The 19,928-nt window shown below is 48.0% G+C and overlaps 6 protein-coding genes and 1 non-coding gene across 7 annotated transcripts; 5 read left to right on the plus strand and 2 right to left on the minus strand.

The window, feature by feature from the left end:
• Positions 1–129: 129 nt before the first annotated feature.
• On the plus strand, positions 130–2,109 carry F5B22DRAFT_588829 (dihydrouridine synthase 4-like protein). Its single transcript, XM_047973694.1, has one exon. The coding sequence runs from the start codon at positions 444–446 to the stop codon at positions 1,446–1,448; it is 1,005 nt and encodes a 334-aa protein (XP_047835393.1). The 5' UTR covers positions 130–443; the 3' UTR covers positions 1,449–2,109.
• F5B22DRAFT_t24 lies at positions 2,044–2,125 on the minus strand. The gene has a single exon. It is a non-coding gene; the product is annotated as a tRNA-Glu (tRNA).
• A 3,887-nt stretch (positions 2,126–6,012) lies between these two features.
• Positions 6,013–8,031, plus strand: F5B22DRAFT_265468 (kinase-like domain-containing protein). Its single transcript, XM_047970139.1, has one exon. It carries the CDS (start codon positions 6,225–6,227, stop codon positions 7,758–7,760), a length of 1,536 nt encoding a protein of 511 aa, XP_047835394.1. The 5' UTR covers positions 6,013–6,224; the 3' UTR covers positions 7,761–8,031.
• A 929-nt stretch (positions 8,032–8,960) lies between these two features.
• F5B22DRAFT_588839 (uncharacterized protein) lies at positions 8,961–10,566 on the minus strand. The gene has a single exon (XM_047973695.1). It carries the CDS (start codon positions 9,457–9,459, stop codon positions 9,226–9,228), a length of 234 nt encoding a protein of 77 aa, XP_047835395.1. The 5' UTR covers positions 9,460–10,566; the 3' UTR covers positions 8,961–9,225.
• Positions 10,567–11,627: 1,061 nt separating this feature from the next.
• Positions 11,628–14,164, plus strand: F5B22DRAFT_265492 (iron reductase domain protein). The gene is made up of 4 exons (XM_047970140.1): positions 11,628–11,928; positions 11,991–12,152; positions 12,337–13,154; positions 13,250–14,164. Exons 2-4 carry the CDS (start codon positions 12,119–12,121, stop codon positions 13,592–13,594), a joined length of 1,197 nt encoding a protein of 398 aa, XP_047835396.1. The 5' UTR covers positions 11,628–11,928; positions 11,991–12,118; the 3' UTR covers positions 13,595–14,164.
• F5B22DRAFT_588845 (WD40-repeat-containing domain protein) lies at positions 14,144–16,125 on the plus strand. The gene is made up of 2 exons (XM_047973696.1): positions 14,144–14,416; positions 14,484–16,125. The coding sequence occupies exons 1-2, from the start codon at positions 14,372–14,374 to the stop codon at positions 15,999–16,001; spliced, it is 1,563 nt and encodes a 520-aa protein (XP_047835397.1). The 5' UTR covers positions 14,144–14,371; the 3' UTR covers positions 16,002–16,125.
• Positions 16,126–17,239: 1,114 nt separating this feature from the next.
• F5B22DRAFT_588846 (cyclin-like protein) lies at positions 17,240–19,912 on the plus strand. Its single transcript, XM_047973697.1, has 2 exons — positions 17,240–18,185; positions 18,320–19,912. The coding sequence occupies exons 1-2, from the start codon at positions 17,673–17,675 to the stop codon at positions 19,214–19,216; spliced, it is 1,410 nt and encodes a 469-aa protein (XP_047835398.1). The 5' UTR covers positions 17,240–17,672; the 3' UTR covers positions 19,217–19,912.
• The last annotated feature ends 16 nt before the right edge of the window (positions 19,913–19,928 follow it).

Here is a 19,928-nt window from a genome sequence, read left to right on the forward strand (position 1 = left end):
TCTTGCGAACGGAAATCTCAGGGCTCAGTCATCGCGGCTTGTGATTTGGCACGGCTTCAATAGCATGTTTTGCTTACAAAATGACATATCAAGATCCCAGATGATATAATGGCCTATAGCACTGCACAAGAGGGACCTCACGCAAGGACACAGTAAGTCTAAATCTTTACTGAACATGTATAGCTAGACTGACTCCCAAAGTCCTCTGAAATTATTCGATGTTGCCAAGTCCCAAAACAGATATTTATATGCTTGCGCACCTATGGTGCGATATAGCAAGGTAGGGGATTGCCCAGTTTCGCGATATATCCGCATTCTCCCAGGACTTTTCCTGAAATCTCTTCCACTATGGGCTGTATAAGTACTCAGGTCACTAAAACACTCGACAGCTTGCTTTCAGACAAACGGTGCAACACTTTGGTACTGACCTCTGCTGGACGCCTATGATTCTAGCCAAGGAATTCAACCGAAACAATTTTGCGAGGGACAGCGACTTGACCATCTCAACGTCTAGGCGTGAGTTACCCACTATAGCCCAATTCGGGTCCAACTCACCCCTAGAGCTGTCGCGGGCATCATCACTCGCCGCACCATTTGTCAATGGCGTCGATCTTAACTGTGGCTGTCCTCAATCTTGGGCATGCGCAGAAACTCTCGGTGCCGCCTTGATGGAAAAGCGAGAGCTTGTACGCGACATGGTGATCGCCACAAGACAGCGTCTGAGGGAGGACGGATGGGGCGTTGGCAAAGAAGAAGATATAGAGCACGTGGAAGGAAAAGGGAGGAGTGTGAGCGTCAAAATCCGCGTACACCATGACCTGAGAAAAACCGTCGACTTCATCAATACAGTAATAGGTGACGAGCAGAACCGGAACATAGACTGGATAACGATCCACCCACGCACTCGCTACACGCAGTCCACTGTGCCGATCAACCTAGAAGCATTGGAGCTGTTGACGAACATGTTCGGCGACAAACTCCCCGTCTGCGTGTCTGGAGATGTATTTACGCTCTCAACGTTACCCTATACATCACATCTGCTACAACCACAACCTACCTTCACCTCTAACGCGAATGGGCCGGAGAAGAATGGAGTGTCTGCACCTAGTATAACACACCCACATCTCCCAAAGCTAGCCGGTCTAATGTCTGCCCGTGCTCTACTCGCGAACCCGGCTTTATTCGCAGGCTACGAGACATGTCCGTGGGAGGCCGTCGATGTCTTCATGAACAACGTTGCGCGTGCTCCCTTACCATTAAAGTTGGGGGTACATCATCTGACAGAGATGTGTGGAGCTGGGTTCGGCCCTGATCGAAGCGCGCTGCTGAATAAAAAGGAACGCATCCGTCTCACGGAGTTCCGCAACTGGATAGATGTTATAGATTTCCTAGATGAAGTCAAGCAGACGAGAGGGATGAAGTCTGTTGTTAGGGTTGCTGAAGATTAATAGTGTTAGCTTCAACTTATAGACGAATGATAAGAGATGAGCATATCTCCTGCTAAGTGCATTTTAGGTGATGTATACAAGGAACGGCGCTTGGGCATGTAGTCTTGGAAAACTTCATGTATTGACTGCGGATGGGCTGTATTAGATGCAAAGGAGGCCGTTGAAAGTGTAGATTATGATTACAAAAGAATTTCGGCTCTGGTGATATCTGGGAACAAAAGCAGTACCAGAACGGTGTTGATCTTGAATTGGAGTAAAGGGGCAAAAGAGAAACGGCGTAATCTAAGTCGCTGTTCTAGTTGTCCTTCCCCCGCCTGGCTGAGGGAGAAGCTGAGCCAGCGTCAATTAGACTTTATTTTCTCTACCTCCCCTCGAAACCCCTTTGACAGTAGGTATCATCTCATCGAAATCTTCAACACGTATAGCCCATATAGAAAGTCGAGCACGCTAGCGCCGACACGGTAAGTACTCCCAGACACTCAGGTCAGCAATCAACGGGATAGTCCTTAATCCCAGAAAGTGAAAAGCTTTGGCCGATAAAATAAAATTTAAGTTTGTTGCAAAAAGCAAAATTGGATGCATGTGCAAAAGTTATCTCCGAATCGGGGAATCGAACCCCGGGCTCGACGGATTTCGCAAGTGAAAACGTCAGATGTTAACCACTACACCAATTCGGATTAGTAGCCGTAGGACACTAGATTTTCTATTATATTCAAGCAATCCAATTGAAGCTGACGCATTTTCAACCCTAGGCGCAATAGTGAGATCTAGTAGACATGTACATCTAAGCAAGGGGGGTAAAGCTGGGTTGGCAATGGGTGTCATGAAATCATGGGTTAACTGATTGCTGTACATGTTCTTCTTGAGTGATAATTTATCATTACGCTCGCTCAGTCGGCAACAGTTGAAGCTTATTTCGTCCGGTTCTTGTGCATCGATTCAATACATGACCTATAGTGAATGCTAGACTAAAAGTTCTAGATGAGAAAGAACATGCCTCAATGTCATCTACTCCCCTTGAAAGGACTAGACACGCCAACAAACTTCGAGGTTGGGAAGGTCTGTCTAACTGTGCTTAAAGTCAAGATCAGTCACTTAGGTCAAGGGTACTGGTCGGAATGGACTACATCGAGATCTTAGCAGCCATTGCAGATTATTACATATCTTTCTAATCCCAAGACCTGATATCACCCACGAATACCATTACATTACCCGCACCGGTAACCAGCTACGTCCATAATCGAGGCATTCCATAAGAGTCCAATGGCAGTAACTGGGTACGACATTTATAATAGCCGGTATCTGTGAGTTCCTTAAATTTGTAATATCCGCCGGATGTGTTGACACTACGATGGATGCACGATCATAGATTGAACAAGAGTTTCGTTTCGGAACTACCCGGCTGCGAGACGTATTCCTCTGAAATAACACCAGCACTACTTCCATTCAAAGCTCACGCGTAGGGCCTTGAAATGAGCTTATCGGCAACTACATTCCTTCGATCAACGGGGTTACCTGAGAGCTAAGAGCGCCCCAAATTGTTTATCTCATTCCTCCCCGTTGTACCTAAGGGGCTATTAGGGATTCACGCTTGTAGATCAACGATGGTTAGTTGATGGGAAATCCATAATGTCCATGACACAACGGGTCTTGGCTATAGAGATACCGGCAGTGCTGGCACCCTTTTATCGAATAGTAACATACTGGCCACCCACAAAATGAAGTCGGAAATCATGTTTCGGCAAGCCTCCGAGCCCAACAGTCAATGGTATGGGCCCAACATCGTCGCATGGTTTGAGCGCTTGCTCATGTAGTTAAATCATGTCGGGTTTTGATCTATGGAGTTAAGAACAGGCTTCAATCTACGGATCATGCAGGTGACAAGATGTGAACCCGGAATCTACTGCGATATATGGGACAGGAAAATCGAAATTGCTGAACCTAATAGATGTCAGCTGCCTATCATCTCCTTCAAAATGGATAGCATTTACTCGATCCTATCGCCGCCACTTCATCTAGCAATAAAAGGTCGGATCGAACCTCGATACTCGTCGCATGAATACTAGGCGAACGACTAAATCCTAAAAAACCGAGCTCTGTGGGCCAGAAGCAGACTTGTTAAGAGGAGCCAGCACATCCCTTAAATCACGCCGCTTAGGTACATACGGCACCGCGTTTCAACCCTAGGGCATTAGAATGGCTGCTCAGTGTGCAATTACCACTACTAGACTGATATCGAGATCCGATGTTTGGACACCCTACACGTCTATATCGACTCGGGTCTATGAGAAGTGAGTCGCTACCAATATATCAGGTCTCGAAAGTGTACATAACATATATCCTGTTTCTCACTATCTTCCTCTCACAATATTTAAGACTTGATTATACACAAGCTGTGTTTCCAGTATGTCTATTCATAATATAGTTAGTTATACGTTGATTATAAGATGATATAGATACTTATACTGATGCTTGATTTTGCGCCATGCCAACATTAAACACCCCGGAACAAGCGTATTCTTGACAATGTCGCCTAGTACAGCTATCACTGGCTACCCTATTACGAGTTTGGGTGAGTGGGAGATAATACCAAGTGTTGGGTGTTCAACACGTGGAAACTCACGATTGTTGGTTGGTTGGCAACACAACGATTTGGAGTACGATGGGATTCTAGTCTAGGGCTTGATGGCATCAAAATCTGCATTGGATTTTCCGAACTCTCTGGTACTTACCATGGTGGTGCGTTTGGTTTGATCCAGTTGGCGTCGTGTTGGTTGAACGAGAGTAGTCCAGAGCGTATTGTGGGCACTGGGCAAATAAAAATTATAATGTGACCCGGCCACGTGTTGATGCTGGGTGTGGTACGAAGTTATCTGGCATAATATGACTAAAGTACTTCTCTCCCACCACTAACTTCTAAGGCACCACCAAATTACCGCTTACAAGATTGTGGGTTTGGCTTGCGAGTTCTACTGTATTGGCCATGGTATTAACACGACTCATGAGTCATTGCCAGCGATTAAATAGTGTGTCGCACTTTAACATGGTGGAACGGCCGACGGCTTCCCCACGGGGATCAGTCCGAGTTACATCGCTAATAGCTCACACAGAATGTTAAAGATATCGAAAAGAACCGGGATATTAATAGTATGGGCAACGCGGCGCCTCAGATCCTACGTTTTTTTATAGGACACGGTGATTGGGGTGGCGCTACATGGAGAAGCGTTAGTAAAGACCCAACACCATATCTAGATCTGTATGTGCCTGCGATCAACTAATCATCCTATGGAACTGGTGACATGCTATTTCATGGAGTGTATGGTAGTAAAGCCGAATCTGGATCGGCCCAAGTCCTTTACTGTTTCGTATCAATCGTCTCAATTTGCTGAGAGTTAACAGGTGCAAGGGGAACAGGATGCCACTAATGACGGGAGCTGTGACGGGATGTAGCACTCCGCGTGATTTCTGGTTGCGGCTAGACGGTCTGCCCCTAATCGGGCTAATGCCTACCGCTTTTGGTAGGTATCTAGAATGGGCACCTGATTTAGGAGGTGTCTGGGAGGTGTTTTGGCCAGTAAGCGGCGAGAGTGGAAAGCTAAAAATGGAAAGTTAAAGGCCCCCCAAAGCATTCTGGCTCGGACAATACCAGTACCTAGCATGTGATGCTGTACATTCAGATGTACATACCTCAGTATGTATTATACAGGTACCTGTAGACAAGTAAATATCTACCTTGATCCATATACATACAATGGAGCCTCGAGATTTTTATAGGAACCACCTGTAAAGTGTAGGTAGAATATACTTTTGAATCCTAAAGTGACAGCAGGTATTTTAATTTAATTGTTGTGGTTGTCGGATGTGGGGTGGATCTTGGTTCGAGTTAAGGTTGGGCACCTGAGGGTTGCAGCTGCTCACCTAAATCTACCCACTGAACACCTCAAGTGCGCAGGTGCTCCAGGTCGGCTGAAACACGGGGCTTCCAGGTTCCAGTAGCAGTAGGTGTCTGCCTACGGATTGCGGTCATAGCAGACTCTCTGCAGACTCGCAAGAGAGTTGCAGGTACCTACTTTGGAGGGTGACAGCTGATCGACGGATAGACGCGGGTACCTAGGCTACTACCTAGGTAGTTTTTAACTTGGTGGTGGTTGCAAATGGTGGTTGCAGTGGTGGTCAGCCGCCATTGCAGGTAGGTACCATTACTTAATTACCTAGCAGTCCATTGTGTGCGGTAGATGTACTGTACTTAATTGCTCACCCAAGTTTCCGCTGTGTTGACGTACAGGGTACAGCGGTAATGCACAATGTAACCAAACCTGCTTCTTGTCCCCACACCAATAATTCCAATCTCATGCCTACTTGTACACCATACTCCGTCTCATTTTTGCCTTGCTTTTCCCTTTCTCAACCACCACCATTTGGTGAAAACCCACGATCCTAACCGGCATCCGATTCAAAAACAACTACCAGTATCCTATCCCGCTGCCAATGCATCAGCAAACATATCGCGACGACTTTTCTTCGATTTCTTACTCGATGCTCACTCCACTTGTCCAGCCAACATACCTCGATTATCTGTGTGAACCACGAGCCGACGCTGAACGCCGACGAGGCACCCGCCGACCGTGAATCGGGGCGGGCTAATACTTCACCGTCACTAGGAAGATATACTTGACGATAATTACACATAGAAAAACCAGGGGTCTCTTTTGATCCAGCAAGGACGCCCAGGAGGCGAGGACAGGACCCCGGATTCCTAATACCGACGACGTCAAGATGCTCCCACCGGCGGCTCCCGCACTCACTACCGTTCGGGGCTTTGCCCCAACTCCAATCATGACACCTATGGTGTCCGGCGACGAGGACTCGGATTGCTGCGCAACGCCGCCTCTATCTGCTAGACGCAGTCGCCCCCACCGCATTGACGATGTGGTTAGTGCAAACTGTAGCCCTCTCCTCCGAGGCGCTCAGTCTCCTGCAATGAGCGGCATTGCCAAGTTGCGCACACAACTCGAACCTCTTAGCCTCAATGACTCCCCGACGAGCACTATGACCCGAACACGTAGTAACAGTCGACCCCGCTACACGAGCAGCACTACCAGCAGCCAGATCGGCAGTAGTGATGATGATGCATCATTGGAGAGCGGGACGGTGTCCTATGAGGTAAAGCTCGAGCACGACTTTGTGAGCGACAGTGTTCGTGAAAAGCCCATGTATGGTGCCGTTGAAGGTGGACTTGTGCCTCGCAAAATGCAACCGGACGATTTCGAGCCTTTACGTTGCCTTGGTAAAGGCACCTACGGAACTGTGCTTCTTGTTAAGCAGCGAAATACTGGCCGCCTTTACGCACAGAAGCAGTTTAAGAAGGCATCTGTGATCGTTCAGAAGAAGCTAGTTGAGCAGACTAAGACAGAGCGACAAATCCTTGAGTCTGTTAGTAGACACCCATTTGTCGTGAACCTCTATTATGCTTTTCAAGATCGCGAGAAGCTCTATCTCATTTTGGAGTATGGACAAGGCGGCGAGCTATTCACCCACCTGAGCACGGAGAAGATGTTCTCAGAATCGACTGCTGCTTTCTACATGGCAGAGATGGTCCTTGCCTTATCTTATCTCCATGATTCTCTTGGTGTAGTCTATAGAGATCTGAAGCCGGAGAATTGTCTATTAGATGCGCATGGCCATCTGCTTCTCACCGACTTCGGCCTTTCAAAGGTAGCTGTTGGTGATGACGATAGTTGCAAGTCCATCCTTGGGACAGTTGAATATATGGCTCCAGAGGTTATCCTTGGAAATAAATACGGAAAAGCAGTTGATTGGTGGTCTTTCGGAGCCCTGGGCTACGACCTTATGACGGGTAACCCACCATTTCGAGGCGCAAACAACGCCAAAGTTCAACACAACATTGTCAAGCAAAAGGTTGTCATGCCTTACTTTTTGAGTCTTGATGCCAAAGACCTTCTTGCCCGCTTGTTGAGGAAGGATCCTGCCAAGCGATTGGGTTCGCGTATGCCAAAAGACCTCGAGCTCATCAAACGCCACAGGTTCTTCCGCAAGATCGACTGGAAGAAACTCGCAGCGAGAGAGATGGAGCCACCAATTCAGCCGATGATTACCGACCCGGAGCTAGCAGAAAACTTCGCTCCCGAGTTTACGGACCTTTCTCTTAGCCCTCTCACCACAACCAAGGACCCGTGGAGCGGTATGTCACCTGGAGGGAGCTTTAAGGAAGACCCCTTCGGTGGATTCAGCTTTGTTGCCCCTAGCAGTCTGCTGGAGAAACACGGATGCATGATGGCTGGAGCCTACTGAGTATAATTTTCCCAGATGCTAACGAAGATGTGGCGCGGCTTTCATCAATCCGGATATGAGGAAGGGGATTGTGGTTGATGATATGGTCGATAGCGCGCTAGCAAATGTTGGAATGACCTTGATAAGATGCAGCTTACTGCTGCACCAATGCGATGACAGCACTTTTCATTATTTTCTCGCTTTACTTCTCTGCTACTGGAATTCGTGGCGCATTGTTTTTGTTAGGAGTTTGGACAGGGAGATGGGATATTGTTATTATAGACGCCTGCAGCTTGTCTCTTCTTTGTCTAGGTTGATAGGGAATGGAACACTGTTAACCAAGCGTTTCTGAAACTCACGTCGAGTAGATGGATAGACATCACAATATATGCTACCTTCCTCGTATATGTCTGAAGACCATATTGAAGTCCTAGTACCGCCATTGTCATGTTCAATATTGCCAGAAATGGCAAGTCTCGCTTGGAATCCCGTTGCTGATTTGCCTGCTCTCATTTAAGTGGTAAAGGTAAGCAGTAGTCCTATATCAGTAGATGAGGATATTCAGCGCGTATTGCCGAATTCATGATTCAAGGATCAATCCCCCTTTCTGCTTACATGTTGCCAAAAACCACGTAGCTTTGCATCCAATATACCTTCACAGCCGGGACAGAATGGAGATAAAGGTCATATCCTACCTATATTTATTTTGAGATAGTGGAGAAGCTATTAGGAAATTTATGTTGCATGCGGCGTAGTCAACGGAGATAAATCTCCTGCATACAGTAAGAAGACAATGCCTGAACTAGGTAATCTAGAGAGGCTAGGTCGCTCATTAAGTATGTAGAGACACAGAGTATGATATATGCGATCCCCTTGCGCAAACTATTATCAACAACTTCATTATAGTATTCGTGTTCGTAGAGAACCGATCGCATTATTGTTATCTCACGACAGGTATTAATGGAGAGTCTAGGTAGGCTCTTTCGACGAGTGCCTAGGCAGTTACTGTAGGACGTGAGCGAGTCATATGAAAGAGCCTCCAGCATAATATATCTTAACCACCTAGTATAGACGTAGCTAACCTTGCCTCGCTCATACCGGAGATATTGGAGTCGAAATATGTAATGGCCAACTTGATACAGCCTAGATAGCTAAGTGTAAAAATGTCGGATATCATTTACATCATTATCCTGCAGTTGAGCACCAGATTTCGGTTTTCTTGCTGGTTGAAATTATTCTCTCTATTTTTCCTTTCGATATCCTTATTTTGTGGTGGCCTGGCGAGGCATATGCCAGTCAACCAACTGATGCAGTTGGTTAGTCACATATGTAGGCTATGTTCGGCACAGCGTAGATCCGTCGGCGAACGACTCTCGGTGAGATATCTGAGTCGTCAGACGATTTAACTAGGTAGGTAGATATGTGTACAGCCAGTTTTCAAATAGATAGTTGCCACGGTAAACTCCGATAGCATATCATGGCACAGCTAAACACCTTTGATTCGGTTGATATTAAATTTTCTACATGGTGCACCTAGTGCAGCGCACCAATCGTGCGCACTACCAGAGCCAAGTCTTTCTTGACCCGATACGGCAAATGAGATGAATCTAGACGTCACCTCTTCTCTGGGAAATCCCTTGCATAGTAAGAAAAGAAAGGCGAAATACACGTCGACAGTAGATCGCCGGCGCCATGGATGCCAACACCTACTAGATACCATTTTGCATTCTCTTCTCAATTCACATGAGAGTTTGTGTCGTGTTTGATGTTGAGCTCTTAACCCGATGAAGCGTTGCACAATCCGTCGGCTCGGGGATACTCACGGGATTGAGTTACCCCCGATGTGAATGAAGCCCGAAAACCCATTGGATAGATTTCCGAGTCCCATTTGGCAGATCTGCTAATGCCGTTTCCAGGATCATAGTGGGCTATGTGTTGCAAGTGCATCATTTCTGCACGCAACCACACAGGCAGACAACCTGTTTCATCCCACGGCGACGAATTCTTCACTTGGCCAATATATCATCGGCCGATTTTTAACGTTAGTGCGAAATCTAGCGCCACAATACGTTGCTTCGCCTTGAATACCTTCTTTTGCTGTCTGGTTACTTAGCTATTTCATATGGGTAGCAGTAGAGTGTACGCATCTCAATATCTTGACGCTAGATAGTAGATGCCGTGCAGACCTTCTCCGGCACGTTAGCAACGGAACTCCCCACGCAGATCCAACTGCCATACTAAGTATGGACCTATGTAATTTAGTTTGCGGTGTCAGGAGTTAGTGGTGTACACCATGTCTCGGCATTGGAATCGGTGCCCTAGGGAGAGATGAGCTTACTACCTACCACCGGAATATACAGGCCAAGCCCTGCTTGCATACTTCACTCATGGCACATAGTAGTGCAGTGTCAAGATATCAAGGTTACGCGTCCTAGGCTGCGCCTCTCTTGGAATACACCATCCAACCAATGGCAGGCTTACACGGCGTCGGCGGCCGAGCCTGGCGTCGATATACCTATATTCAGCCTTTAGCTGTCGTCATCTCTAGTCTTACATACATGTTTGGTACTATGGACGTCGGAAACATGCCCCGAGAAGAAGAAGAAGAAGACGAGCAAGCAAAAAGCCGAAGGTCCACGCATCTCCTGTCGTTGTACGATGTATTAATTATCAAGCATTGAGAGTGTTAATTGTAGATAAAGGAGGTAATTACATATATAGAAGCCCTAACATCAAAGCTTTACACTAGAGTGTTTGATAGCGTGCAAGTTAGTCTAGCTACCGGCATTTCATTTCCCAGATTTGGTAAGTCGAACTTCCTGCTGACGTTGGCGGCTCGCTGGTTGGTTGAAGCTGAAGACTGAGACCCCCAATCGGGGCCTTGGTCCAGACTTACGCCTCATCCTACCTAGTACATGCAGGTAGGTAAGGTTGTCCTAAGAAAAGGCAAGGCTAGGCGGGCTGATGGTGGTACACGTGCATTTTAAATTATTTACAGAGTAACCATAGTAGAAGTAGAAGTACTAGTAAGAAGTGAGAAATTATGCGGTGGTGTCTATAAACCAACTACATAGTACATATGTCTCTATCTAGGTCGGATATACAATCGATGGCAGTCTACTTCGTAGGTAGGCGAAATATCCGCGTATGGCGGGCGTAAGCACATTGGGAAGGCAAGCATCGAGGAAGCATTACTTTCCAAGAGGCAGGATTGGTGAGTCCAAGTCTTCTTGTTTCAGAACAGCCTGCTCTCTACCAATGAAGAACAAGCCTTATAATATATGTACTCTTATGATATTTTGGGCATGACACAATGAAAGTACCTACTGTATGTATATGCAGGCGATCTGTCCCAGCTTTTGTGACAGGATCGGCAAATGCAACCAGACACCCCAGCTCGTCCGTTGTGCTGGGCAGATGCTGGGCAACTTTGCTGGGACCGTTTATCAAGCCATCCATGAATAATAGGTAACCTTCCTTTGCCCCATTACGCTACACTCATAACAACTAAGTCACGAATACGTGAGTGCTATGCTGATCTACCAAGCCTTGGCGGGTGAGAGTAAACTGGAATACGTACAACAATGAAGGCAGAGTAAGATTGGGAAGGTCATTCAACCTTAGTGTATATATATCATGGACCCCAAGGCGTTATGCTTCGCGCGCCTGCTGGTACGACCATGCAATTTACAGGAGCCTTCCTTGGGTAACCGTGATATCGAACGAATACTACTGGTCGCCGTCTGCCCTACCTTACACCCCCCCTCAAAGAGACCCAAGGTGAGGGAAAACGTCACTCCTTTATGAAACGAATCCTTTGATAGCCCTTGAGCCCGAGACGCATACCGATTGATGACGACTTTCTGCACATTGCCATAATCCAGCCAGGGAAAAAAAGAAAATTTCGAAACCAATCCAATTGAGACGTGGAAACCATTATCAGGTGACAAGAAAGAAGTGCCCAGGTATATACATATTCATATACTTGCAAACATCGTAGGCGTCACACATTAGCTGCGTCTGGATCATCATCAACCCACCACAAGAGACGCGGGCTGTAGCAGCATACGCAATCCTCGCCAGTCACTGTGGCTTATAGCTGAGCTTCGGCACTACGTGCAGAAAAAGAGGCTTGCTTGGCACTTGACATAAGAGGTGGAATACATAAGCCACCAAACCCACGACAGAGGTAGGCACTCTATCCATATAAGGTTCCGTATCTTGTCCGGGTACCTGTCTTACACGGAATAGGTTCAAAAGGGCAACGCGCGTCATCACCACGATTCAACTCTATTTCATCTCTTAGAGGGGCCCTTCTGAGAACAAAAAAGAAAAGAAAAGAAGGGAAATAGATATCTAGAGGCGACAACATACACAAAATGATGCAGCAATTGTTCACGACAGCGGCCTTGTGTAAGTGAATCAGCATATTCCTTCAACTGATATTCTATCCTTCCTCGCGTCATCAGGTATCACAATAGGTCATCTGGAGCCATGAGGTATACCGCTGCCAACCTGCTAGGCATTGAGGCTTCTTTTGAATTGTTATATCACATAGCCCGCATTCTACGGCTCCGTTGCTGATATGCTCCTACAGCCGCTTTGACATATGGCGCCTTTGGTACTGCAGCGACAGTGTCGCGCTGTCCAACGAGCAACGTATGCTACCAGGTCGGTGTGCCCGAGGCTTCGGCCTCGTCTGCCCAGGGCAACATCTATATGCAACTACGAGCGCCGACGACCTATAGCTGGGTGGCTCTCGGAACCGGGCAACAAATGAGGGGAGCCAACATCTTCGTCATGTATGCAAACGGTGATGGCAACGTGACGGTATCTCCACGATACGGTACCGGCCACTCACCACCGCAACCTCAAAGCGACACGCATATTAAGCTACTGGCTGGTAGTGGTATCGTCGATAACGGACAAACTATGGTAGCCAACATCCAATGCAGCAACTGCGAGAGCTGGAACGGTGGCAGTGGTTCCCTGGACCTGACGGACACCAGTGCCAACTTCATCGCTGCGTGGAAAGGGGGTAATGCGCTCAACAGCAACAGCTTGGATGCTAGCATCAGCATCCACGACTCAAATTCTCAGTTCACCTTCGATCTGACTCAAGCTACTATCGCTAGCGACGGGAATCCATTCGTAAACGCTGGCGAAGGCACTACGCCGCCAAGCGGCAATACTGGCTCCGGGGATGGCAGTTCATCGGTTAGCGAAATTCCTAAACTTGCTTCGGCCCACGGAATCATAATGAGCATCGTCATGGTCGTCCTATACCCCATCGGCTCTGTCCTGATGCCTCTGTTTGGCAGTTGGATGCTGCACGGAGTGTGGCAGATTGGCTCGTTCCTAGTCATGTGGGCAGGTTTTGCCGTCGGTGTCATTCTCGCCCAGCGCACTGGAATTGTAAGTTGCGAAGTCCCAAAATATATCCTCACAGTCTACCTACCATGCTGTCCAACCCCCTGTCTGGTTTCCTCTCGAACTGATAGGAATTACAGGAATTCGGCTCGACGCACACTCTTCTCGGCACCGTTGTCGTTGCGCTCTTCGGTGTCCAGCCAATTGGAGGTTATCTCCATCATCTTCATTACGTCAAGCACCAGAAGCGTGGTCTAGTTTCGCATGGGCACATTTGGTATGGTCGCGTCCTGCTCGTTTTGGGTATTGTCAATGGCGGTCTCGGCCTTGAGCTTGCCTCCGCCGACCGGTCCTTAGTCATCGCATACTCCGTTGTTGCTGCTGTGCTTTTCGCAGTCTACGTCGGAGGCGCTATCTTCGGCGAAGTCAAGCGAGCCCGTACTAGAGGGCTTGCAGACCGGGCCCGAAAGAATAGCAGCGAGTAAACAGATACAGGGTTTAAAAGTGTTATAGATGGGTACCTAGACTGGTTGGGATGAGGGAGAGCGGGATATAATGGGTATACGCTTTTCAGGTCGCAAGAATTCTGTAGACATTGTAATGTTCGATATGAAATGGCTTTGTTGGGCGAGCCGGTACTGGTATACCCTCATTTTTCTCTTGTTAGATGTTATGGCTCAGGCAAAGGCTAGCTTACGATCGCTTGAACCCCTTGGCGTTTCTCTGTTGTCAATTACTTGAATTGAAAATTTAGGTAAAAGTACCTCAACTCCTACTCCCTAAATCAATTGGTTGCTTCACGAATTTCCGTCTGACCAAGTACATCGCGCTTGGTGATGCAGCCTCGTGTAATTACCAGGCCCATAGCTATAGGCAGCACAGGGCATTAGACCACCTGATAGAGAGATTGCCCATATTTGTGACGACTATAGGTAACCGCTGAACTTGAACATCAATTGATAGAGCTTGGGTGAGGCTTTTCAGGTGCTTTCTATATGGGTAGGTTTTGATAGCAAGCACTCTTGGAGTCGTCAACTAGGTAACCTAGCCTGTTCAGACCTGTTGGGTGCCGCTGCCTTATGAGCTACCAACCCACCTGCTTATCGATACGGAGCTTTTCGAGTGTATCTGCCTGCTTCAACTTCCAAGGTCATGACCGCAACTCACGCAAACAGCTAGCCATCTTTTGTCAACGTGCTAATCGGTCGTGCACAAGGTCATTCACCAGCACTTGAAGCCTTGCATGAAATAATTTGCCCATCATGATGCACCCGGCGCGCCAGGCCTATGTGGAGGAGGCTGAAGAGGTATGTGATATCTCTCCGACACGTCACTCGAATGTGTAAATAGCTAACTGATTGACTCGCTTTACAGGACCATGGCATGAGCCTCGATGAAATCCCTACCGACTACGACTATGATATGCCCGCGATGTCGGCGGGCATCGCGCCCGAAAAGGCGTCGGCGCTCCTTTCGCAGTTCGAGCGCAAGAGGATGGCAGCCAATATTGCCGTCCCTACTGACGACGGGCGGGTGCGCGCAAGACTCCGAGAGCTCGGGGAGCCTATTACACTTTTCGGCGAAGGGCTTGCAGATCGCCGCGATCGGCTAAGGGGACTTTTGCTAAACCTGCAAACGGAGCAAGGAACCACGGAGGCTGCTGACGTTGCGATGGAAGACGCGCCGGCTGACGAGGAGGCAGACCAAGAGGAAGAGTTCTACACCAACGGCAGTCCGGAGCTTCTCCGGGCCCGACAAGAGATTGCAAGATATTCGCTGCCGAGAGCAAAGCGAAGGTTAGCTTTTGAGAAGCAAGAGTCTTCTATACCGTTACGCACTCATGTTAAGTTCCGCAAACAAGTCAAGGAACAACTACAGGGCTTTGAGCTTCAGGGCAGTCAGACAGCTGGAGACCGACATGTTAGTATGACGAGGATATCGCCGAATGGGGAGATGGTCGCCGCAGGAAACTGGGGGGGTTCGATCAAGCTTATCGAGATTCCTTCATTGAAGGAGAAGATGACATTACGCGGCCATATTAACCGAATAGGTGGCATATCATGGTTCCCTGGGGCAACCCTACCTGAGTGTAATGTGTCCCCAGACACTGTCAACCTAGCTTCCGGGGCTGCGGACGGCCAGGTTAACCTGTGGTCTTTATCACAAGATACCCCACTGTCGACCTTGGAGGGTCATGGTCAACGCGTGGTCAGAGTTGAATTCCACCCGTCTGGACGATATCTTGCTACGGCCTCCGACGACACTACTTGGAGATTATGGGATGTTGAGAAGAGCTCGGAACTACTTCTCCAAGAAGGACACTCGCGAGGCGTTTTCGCAATTAGCTATAATACTGATGGGTCACTACTCGCCAGTGGAGGCATGGACAGTATTGGTAGGATATGGGATCTAAGGTCCGGAAGAACAGTGATGATTCTCGATGGACATTTGGACGGCCACATTAAGCCGATCCATGGTATCGACTGGGGTTCTGATGGCCATCGAGTATTAACAGGGTCGGCAGACGGCTGGATCAAGTGCTGGGACGTCAGAAAAGTGCAAAGGACAGGCGGTATTGGCGCACACAGTAGTGCGGTGTCCGATCTAAGGTGGTTCAAGGGGTTAGATGATCCTTTATTAGGAACACCTCCTAGCACTGACGAAAAAGGGAATCAACTACCCAAGAAATCTGGCACCTTTTTTGTTTCGAGCGGCTTCGATCGCAAAGTCAACATCTTCTCTGCAGATGACTGGTCATTGGTACAAACTTTGGAGGGTCATACTGGACCGGTCGCCTCTGTGGATGTTAGCAGAGACGGGAAATGGATCGTTAGTGGTGGACACGACAAGAGAGTAAACCTATGGGGACGGAACGACGGCGAAGGTGTTTGATGACTACTGAGACTATAGATGGAGATCATTTTGTTGAATAAATCTGATACCCCTTGAATAGAAACATCGATTGATGCTTAGAGAATCTACTACGAAACATCTATCGGGTAATAGATAATGAGTGATATCTTATGTCCAATAGACTATTCAGCAGCCAGGAACGTAGTACTAGAGGATGAGAGAGAGAGCTTGATGCCACCAGAAGGTTTTACTCTCAGGATCCCATCCTATGGTGGTTGCAAGTTCGCTGGGGATATTTTACCAAAGGCATCGACTATCAACGAAGACATGGTGCTTGGAAAAGGCGAGAGATCGGATTCCCTGATTCTATTTACTCTGTACTGATGTCAAGTCAACTCGGGCCAGGACATATACACTCTCCCCAGATCCCGAGACCGGGTTGTGAATGGTCTGTTGAAGTCGTGCAGCGTTGGACGAAAAAGTACTCGATCACACCTATCACACCCATTCTGTTGATTGATATCCACAATCTTCTCAGTACCTAGACATAGGATATCTTGATAAGCACCAATGTTACCACAATTTTTCTGCCTAGAAATGCGTTTCATTACGACACTATAGAATGGGGACACTGAACCTAAATAACAGTCCTCTGGCAGGGAACCGTTGATGATGGGTAGATAAATCGTTGGGAGAGCCGATTGGCAGCTGGCATCTTGATATTTCATCAACGCTGGACATCTCCAAGAGCGGCCCCATGTATTAATCATACCCAAAAAAAAAAACCTCTTCAAGATTTATTGACGCAGTTTCATAGATTTGGTCTACTAGGATGTTGTTTTCTATCAGAAAAGCAACAGCAGACATCATCATGATGTATTTCTTTGAAGCAAACACATGCTTCCTTCTTGCTCAAACAATTGCTAGCTGCTCTCTTTCTTGCAAGCTATTGGAACTGTTTGATGGCAGCTCCGGATACCTAATATGACCACAATGCCAGGGACAGCCGCCCCTAGTATGTCTTGTTATCCTAGATTTGCACTCAATCTTAACTAGACATCAAGATTGCGAACAAGTGCCTACCTACCTCGTGCTCCGTACTTGACAATAATCTGGGGTAGTAAGGTGACTTATGTAAGGCTATATAGCCGTTGGGGAGGTGGCGATAGGCCAATCAGCACGGCCGGGGAAAGATCAAAGAACATTCCCAGGTAGGTAAGGTACGGGCCACCACCGGCTATGATTGCAGCTTCTCAACTGCTCGAGCTGCTTCACTACGTACCATCACATCCACCACATGTATCGGTACCGCAAACGACGGGCTCCATCCACTCGTTAGCCTCTCGCCTCTGCAGCAAATGCTATCCTTTGCCTCTGATTGACTACCGGGACTACTGCCATTTGTCTACAAGTACTATATGATTCCGATTCTGATTCCGATTGCCATCGCCCCCCCATCTAACCGTACACGATCATACGGTCTACACGGTCCTTAAGCGCTCCACTCTGCCGTCTGATTAAGTCAGATTAAGGCCTAAAGCTCTAGTTCGCATTGGCGGGACTGGCAAGCGACTGACAAGCCGTGCAGCACAGCGCAGCACCGCACCTCGCGCGCCGCGCCATACCGGCCGATACCCATATATACCATACATGTACCTACTCCCTTACGCACACTAAATCCGAAATCTTCCCGGCCTAGGCCAGCGCGCAATGGCGAGTATTGATCGATACCGACCACCGCCTCGTGAGGGTTACCAGCCGCCCATCATACCGCCTACGAACAACCGCCCGGGATCTGTCCCTGTCTCTGTCGCCACCTCTGCTTCTGCTTCTGCCCCGTCGAAGTCGCCTTCGCGCCGGCGCGACGTTCCGCCTCCTGCGCCCTCTCCTCCCACGCATTCGTCCCGCACTTCGCCCCCAAGGCTTCCCACGCGCCAGAGCGCGCCCCCGTCTTCTTCACCAGCCCTCGCAGCTCCAGACACCATGGCAAGCCAGTGGTACTTCACACAGGAGGAAGTTCTTGGCAGTCCAAGCATCCTGGACGGGCTCCCGCCTGCCGAGGAGAGATTACGGCGGGCGAAAGGTGTTAACTTCATCTACCAAGCCGGTATCCTCTTGGAACTTCCTCAGATTACCCTTTATGTCGCTGGTGTCTTCTTTCATCGGTTCTATATGAGACGTAGCATGGTCGAAGATAATAAGGCAGGCGGAATACATCACTACGTAAGTCTCGGTTAAGGCGTCTAATTTCGTCAATGTCATGTTCGGGATACCACTCTATTCACGTTGTTCGCTATCAACCACATAAAAGACCTGCGCCGGGCCAGATCTAATGCTAATATCCGGGCTTCGTTTAGAATATTGCTGCTACCGCACTCTTCCTTGCAAACAAGACAGAAGAAAATTGCCGGAAAACAAAGGACATCATTATTGCTGTAGCGAAGGTTGCTCAGAAAAACTCCAAGCTCATAGTCGATGAACAATCCAAAGAGTACTGGCGATGGCGCGATAGTATCCTCATGTATGAGGAAGTCATGCTAGAGGCTCTCACCTTTGATGTCTCCATCGACAATCCGCATTACAAACTCTACGAATATCTCGGGTCCATCGACCTCATCCACAATAAAGCCTTGCGGCATGCAGCTTGGGCGTTCTGCAATGACGCCTGTTTAACGGTATTACCCCTGTTGCTGGACGCACACAATATATCTATTGCGTCGATATTTTTCGCAAGTATATTTACCGGCGAACGGATTAAAGATGTGAATGGAGAGCCTTGGTGGAAGTTCTTGAAGGCGAATCCGGATCATTGCGCCAAGGCAATCGAAGTGCTAAAAGAGTTCTACGTCGAGAATCCACTACGAAAGTCGGAGAATCCCTATAGCGGATCACCCAACTTTAACCTAGAGAATTCCAGGAGAAGGGGCGAGGAGCCTAGCTCAAGTAACAACGCGTCGCCAGGAACTGACCGTGCTACTCAAAGCCCTAGGGTCAGAGTAAACGGTATAGATGAAGACGCGGCTCAACGTGAGATTGACACGGCCGCTGCAGAATCGGCATCTCAAGCTGCCCCTGGCGACTCTGATGCCGCGCTGAAAGAAGCGGCGAATACTTTAACTGTCCATCAGAGCGCAAATGGGGATGGTTTAGCCTCTCCATCTAAGCGGAAAGTTGTTGACTCAGTTGCATCCGAAACCCGAGAAGAGAAACGGCAACGACTTAGTTCCGACGACGAAGGCGAGGTACATGAATAACTATACTGGTAGGGTACAACAGCAACAGGCGCCATGATAACCACAGTAGTACGTTCTTTGACGAAATGAAATCGGCACAAGAATGATCGCGTAATAGATTATGCGGCTGCTATCGTTCGGGGCGGACGGTCATTGTCCTGCTTAAATATGATCCCACACATTTCAAGCCGACTCTTTACATCTTGAGGATAACAATAATTCAGAAATTTGAAGACAGGTTACAACTCTGTCACTGTATTTTATCAGGTTGAGAGAAACTCTCAACGAGGCGACGCCTTACATGGTGTCGACTGAACGGAATTCAGCACAATGGCCATGGAGCATATACCATTAAGCAAATTGGATCTGGTCACAAGCCTCTGGTTTTACGGCAGTCCGGGTCGACGGCGTTAGTTACTAGTACTTGAGTAGGATGATTTTACATCCGTATTTTTTTATCGGCGATACCATATTATCTCTTACAACCTTGTATAGTACGAGAAACACCAGCACTTTGCCTTAAAGGAAAGGCAGCCGCCCGGATACAATGGGAAGAGCATATTCATCGGAAGGGCGTGACTAGAAATAGAAGAAGTGAAATCAACGAAATATTTCCTACATTGCGTGAACTGTATCTTCAGGTCCTTGTAGAGCCGAAGTTTCAGATTGTTGACACTTAGCTAACCTGTCGAGCCTGTGAGTCTCACGTCACAGCACCATTTTTACCGTATAC

Source organism: Xylaria bambusicola, assembly GCF_022495145.1.
Source record: "Xylaria bambusicola strain CBS 139988 unplaced genomic scaffold F5B22scaffold_3, whole genome shotgun sequence".
Taxonomy (NCBI): Eukaryota; Fungi; Ascomycota; class Sordariomycetes; order Xylariales; family Xylariaceae; genus Xylaria; species Xylaria bambusicola.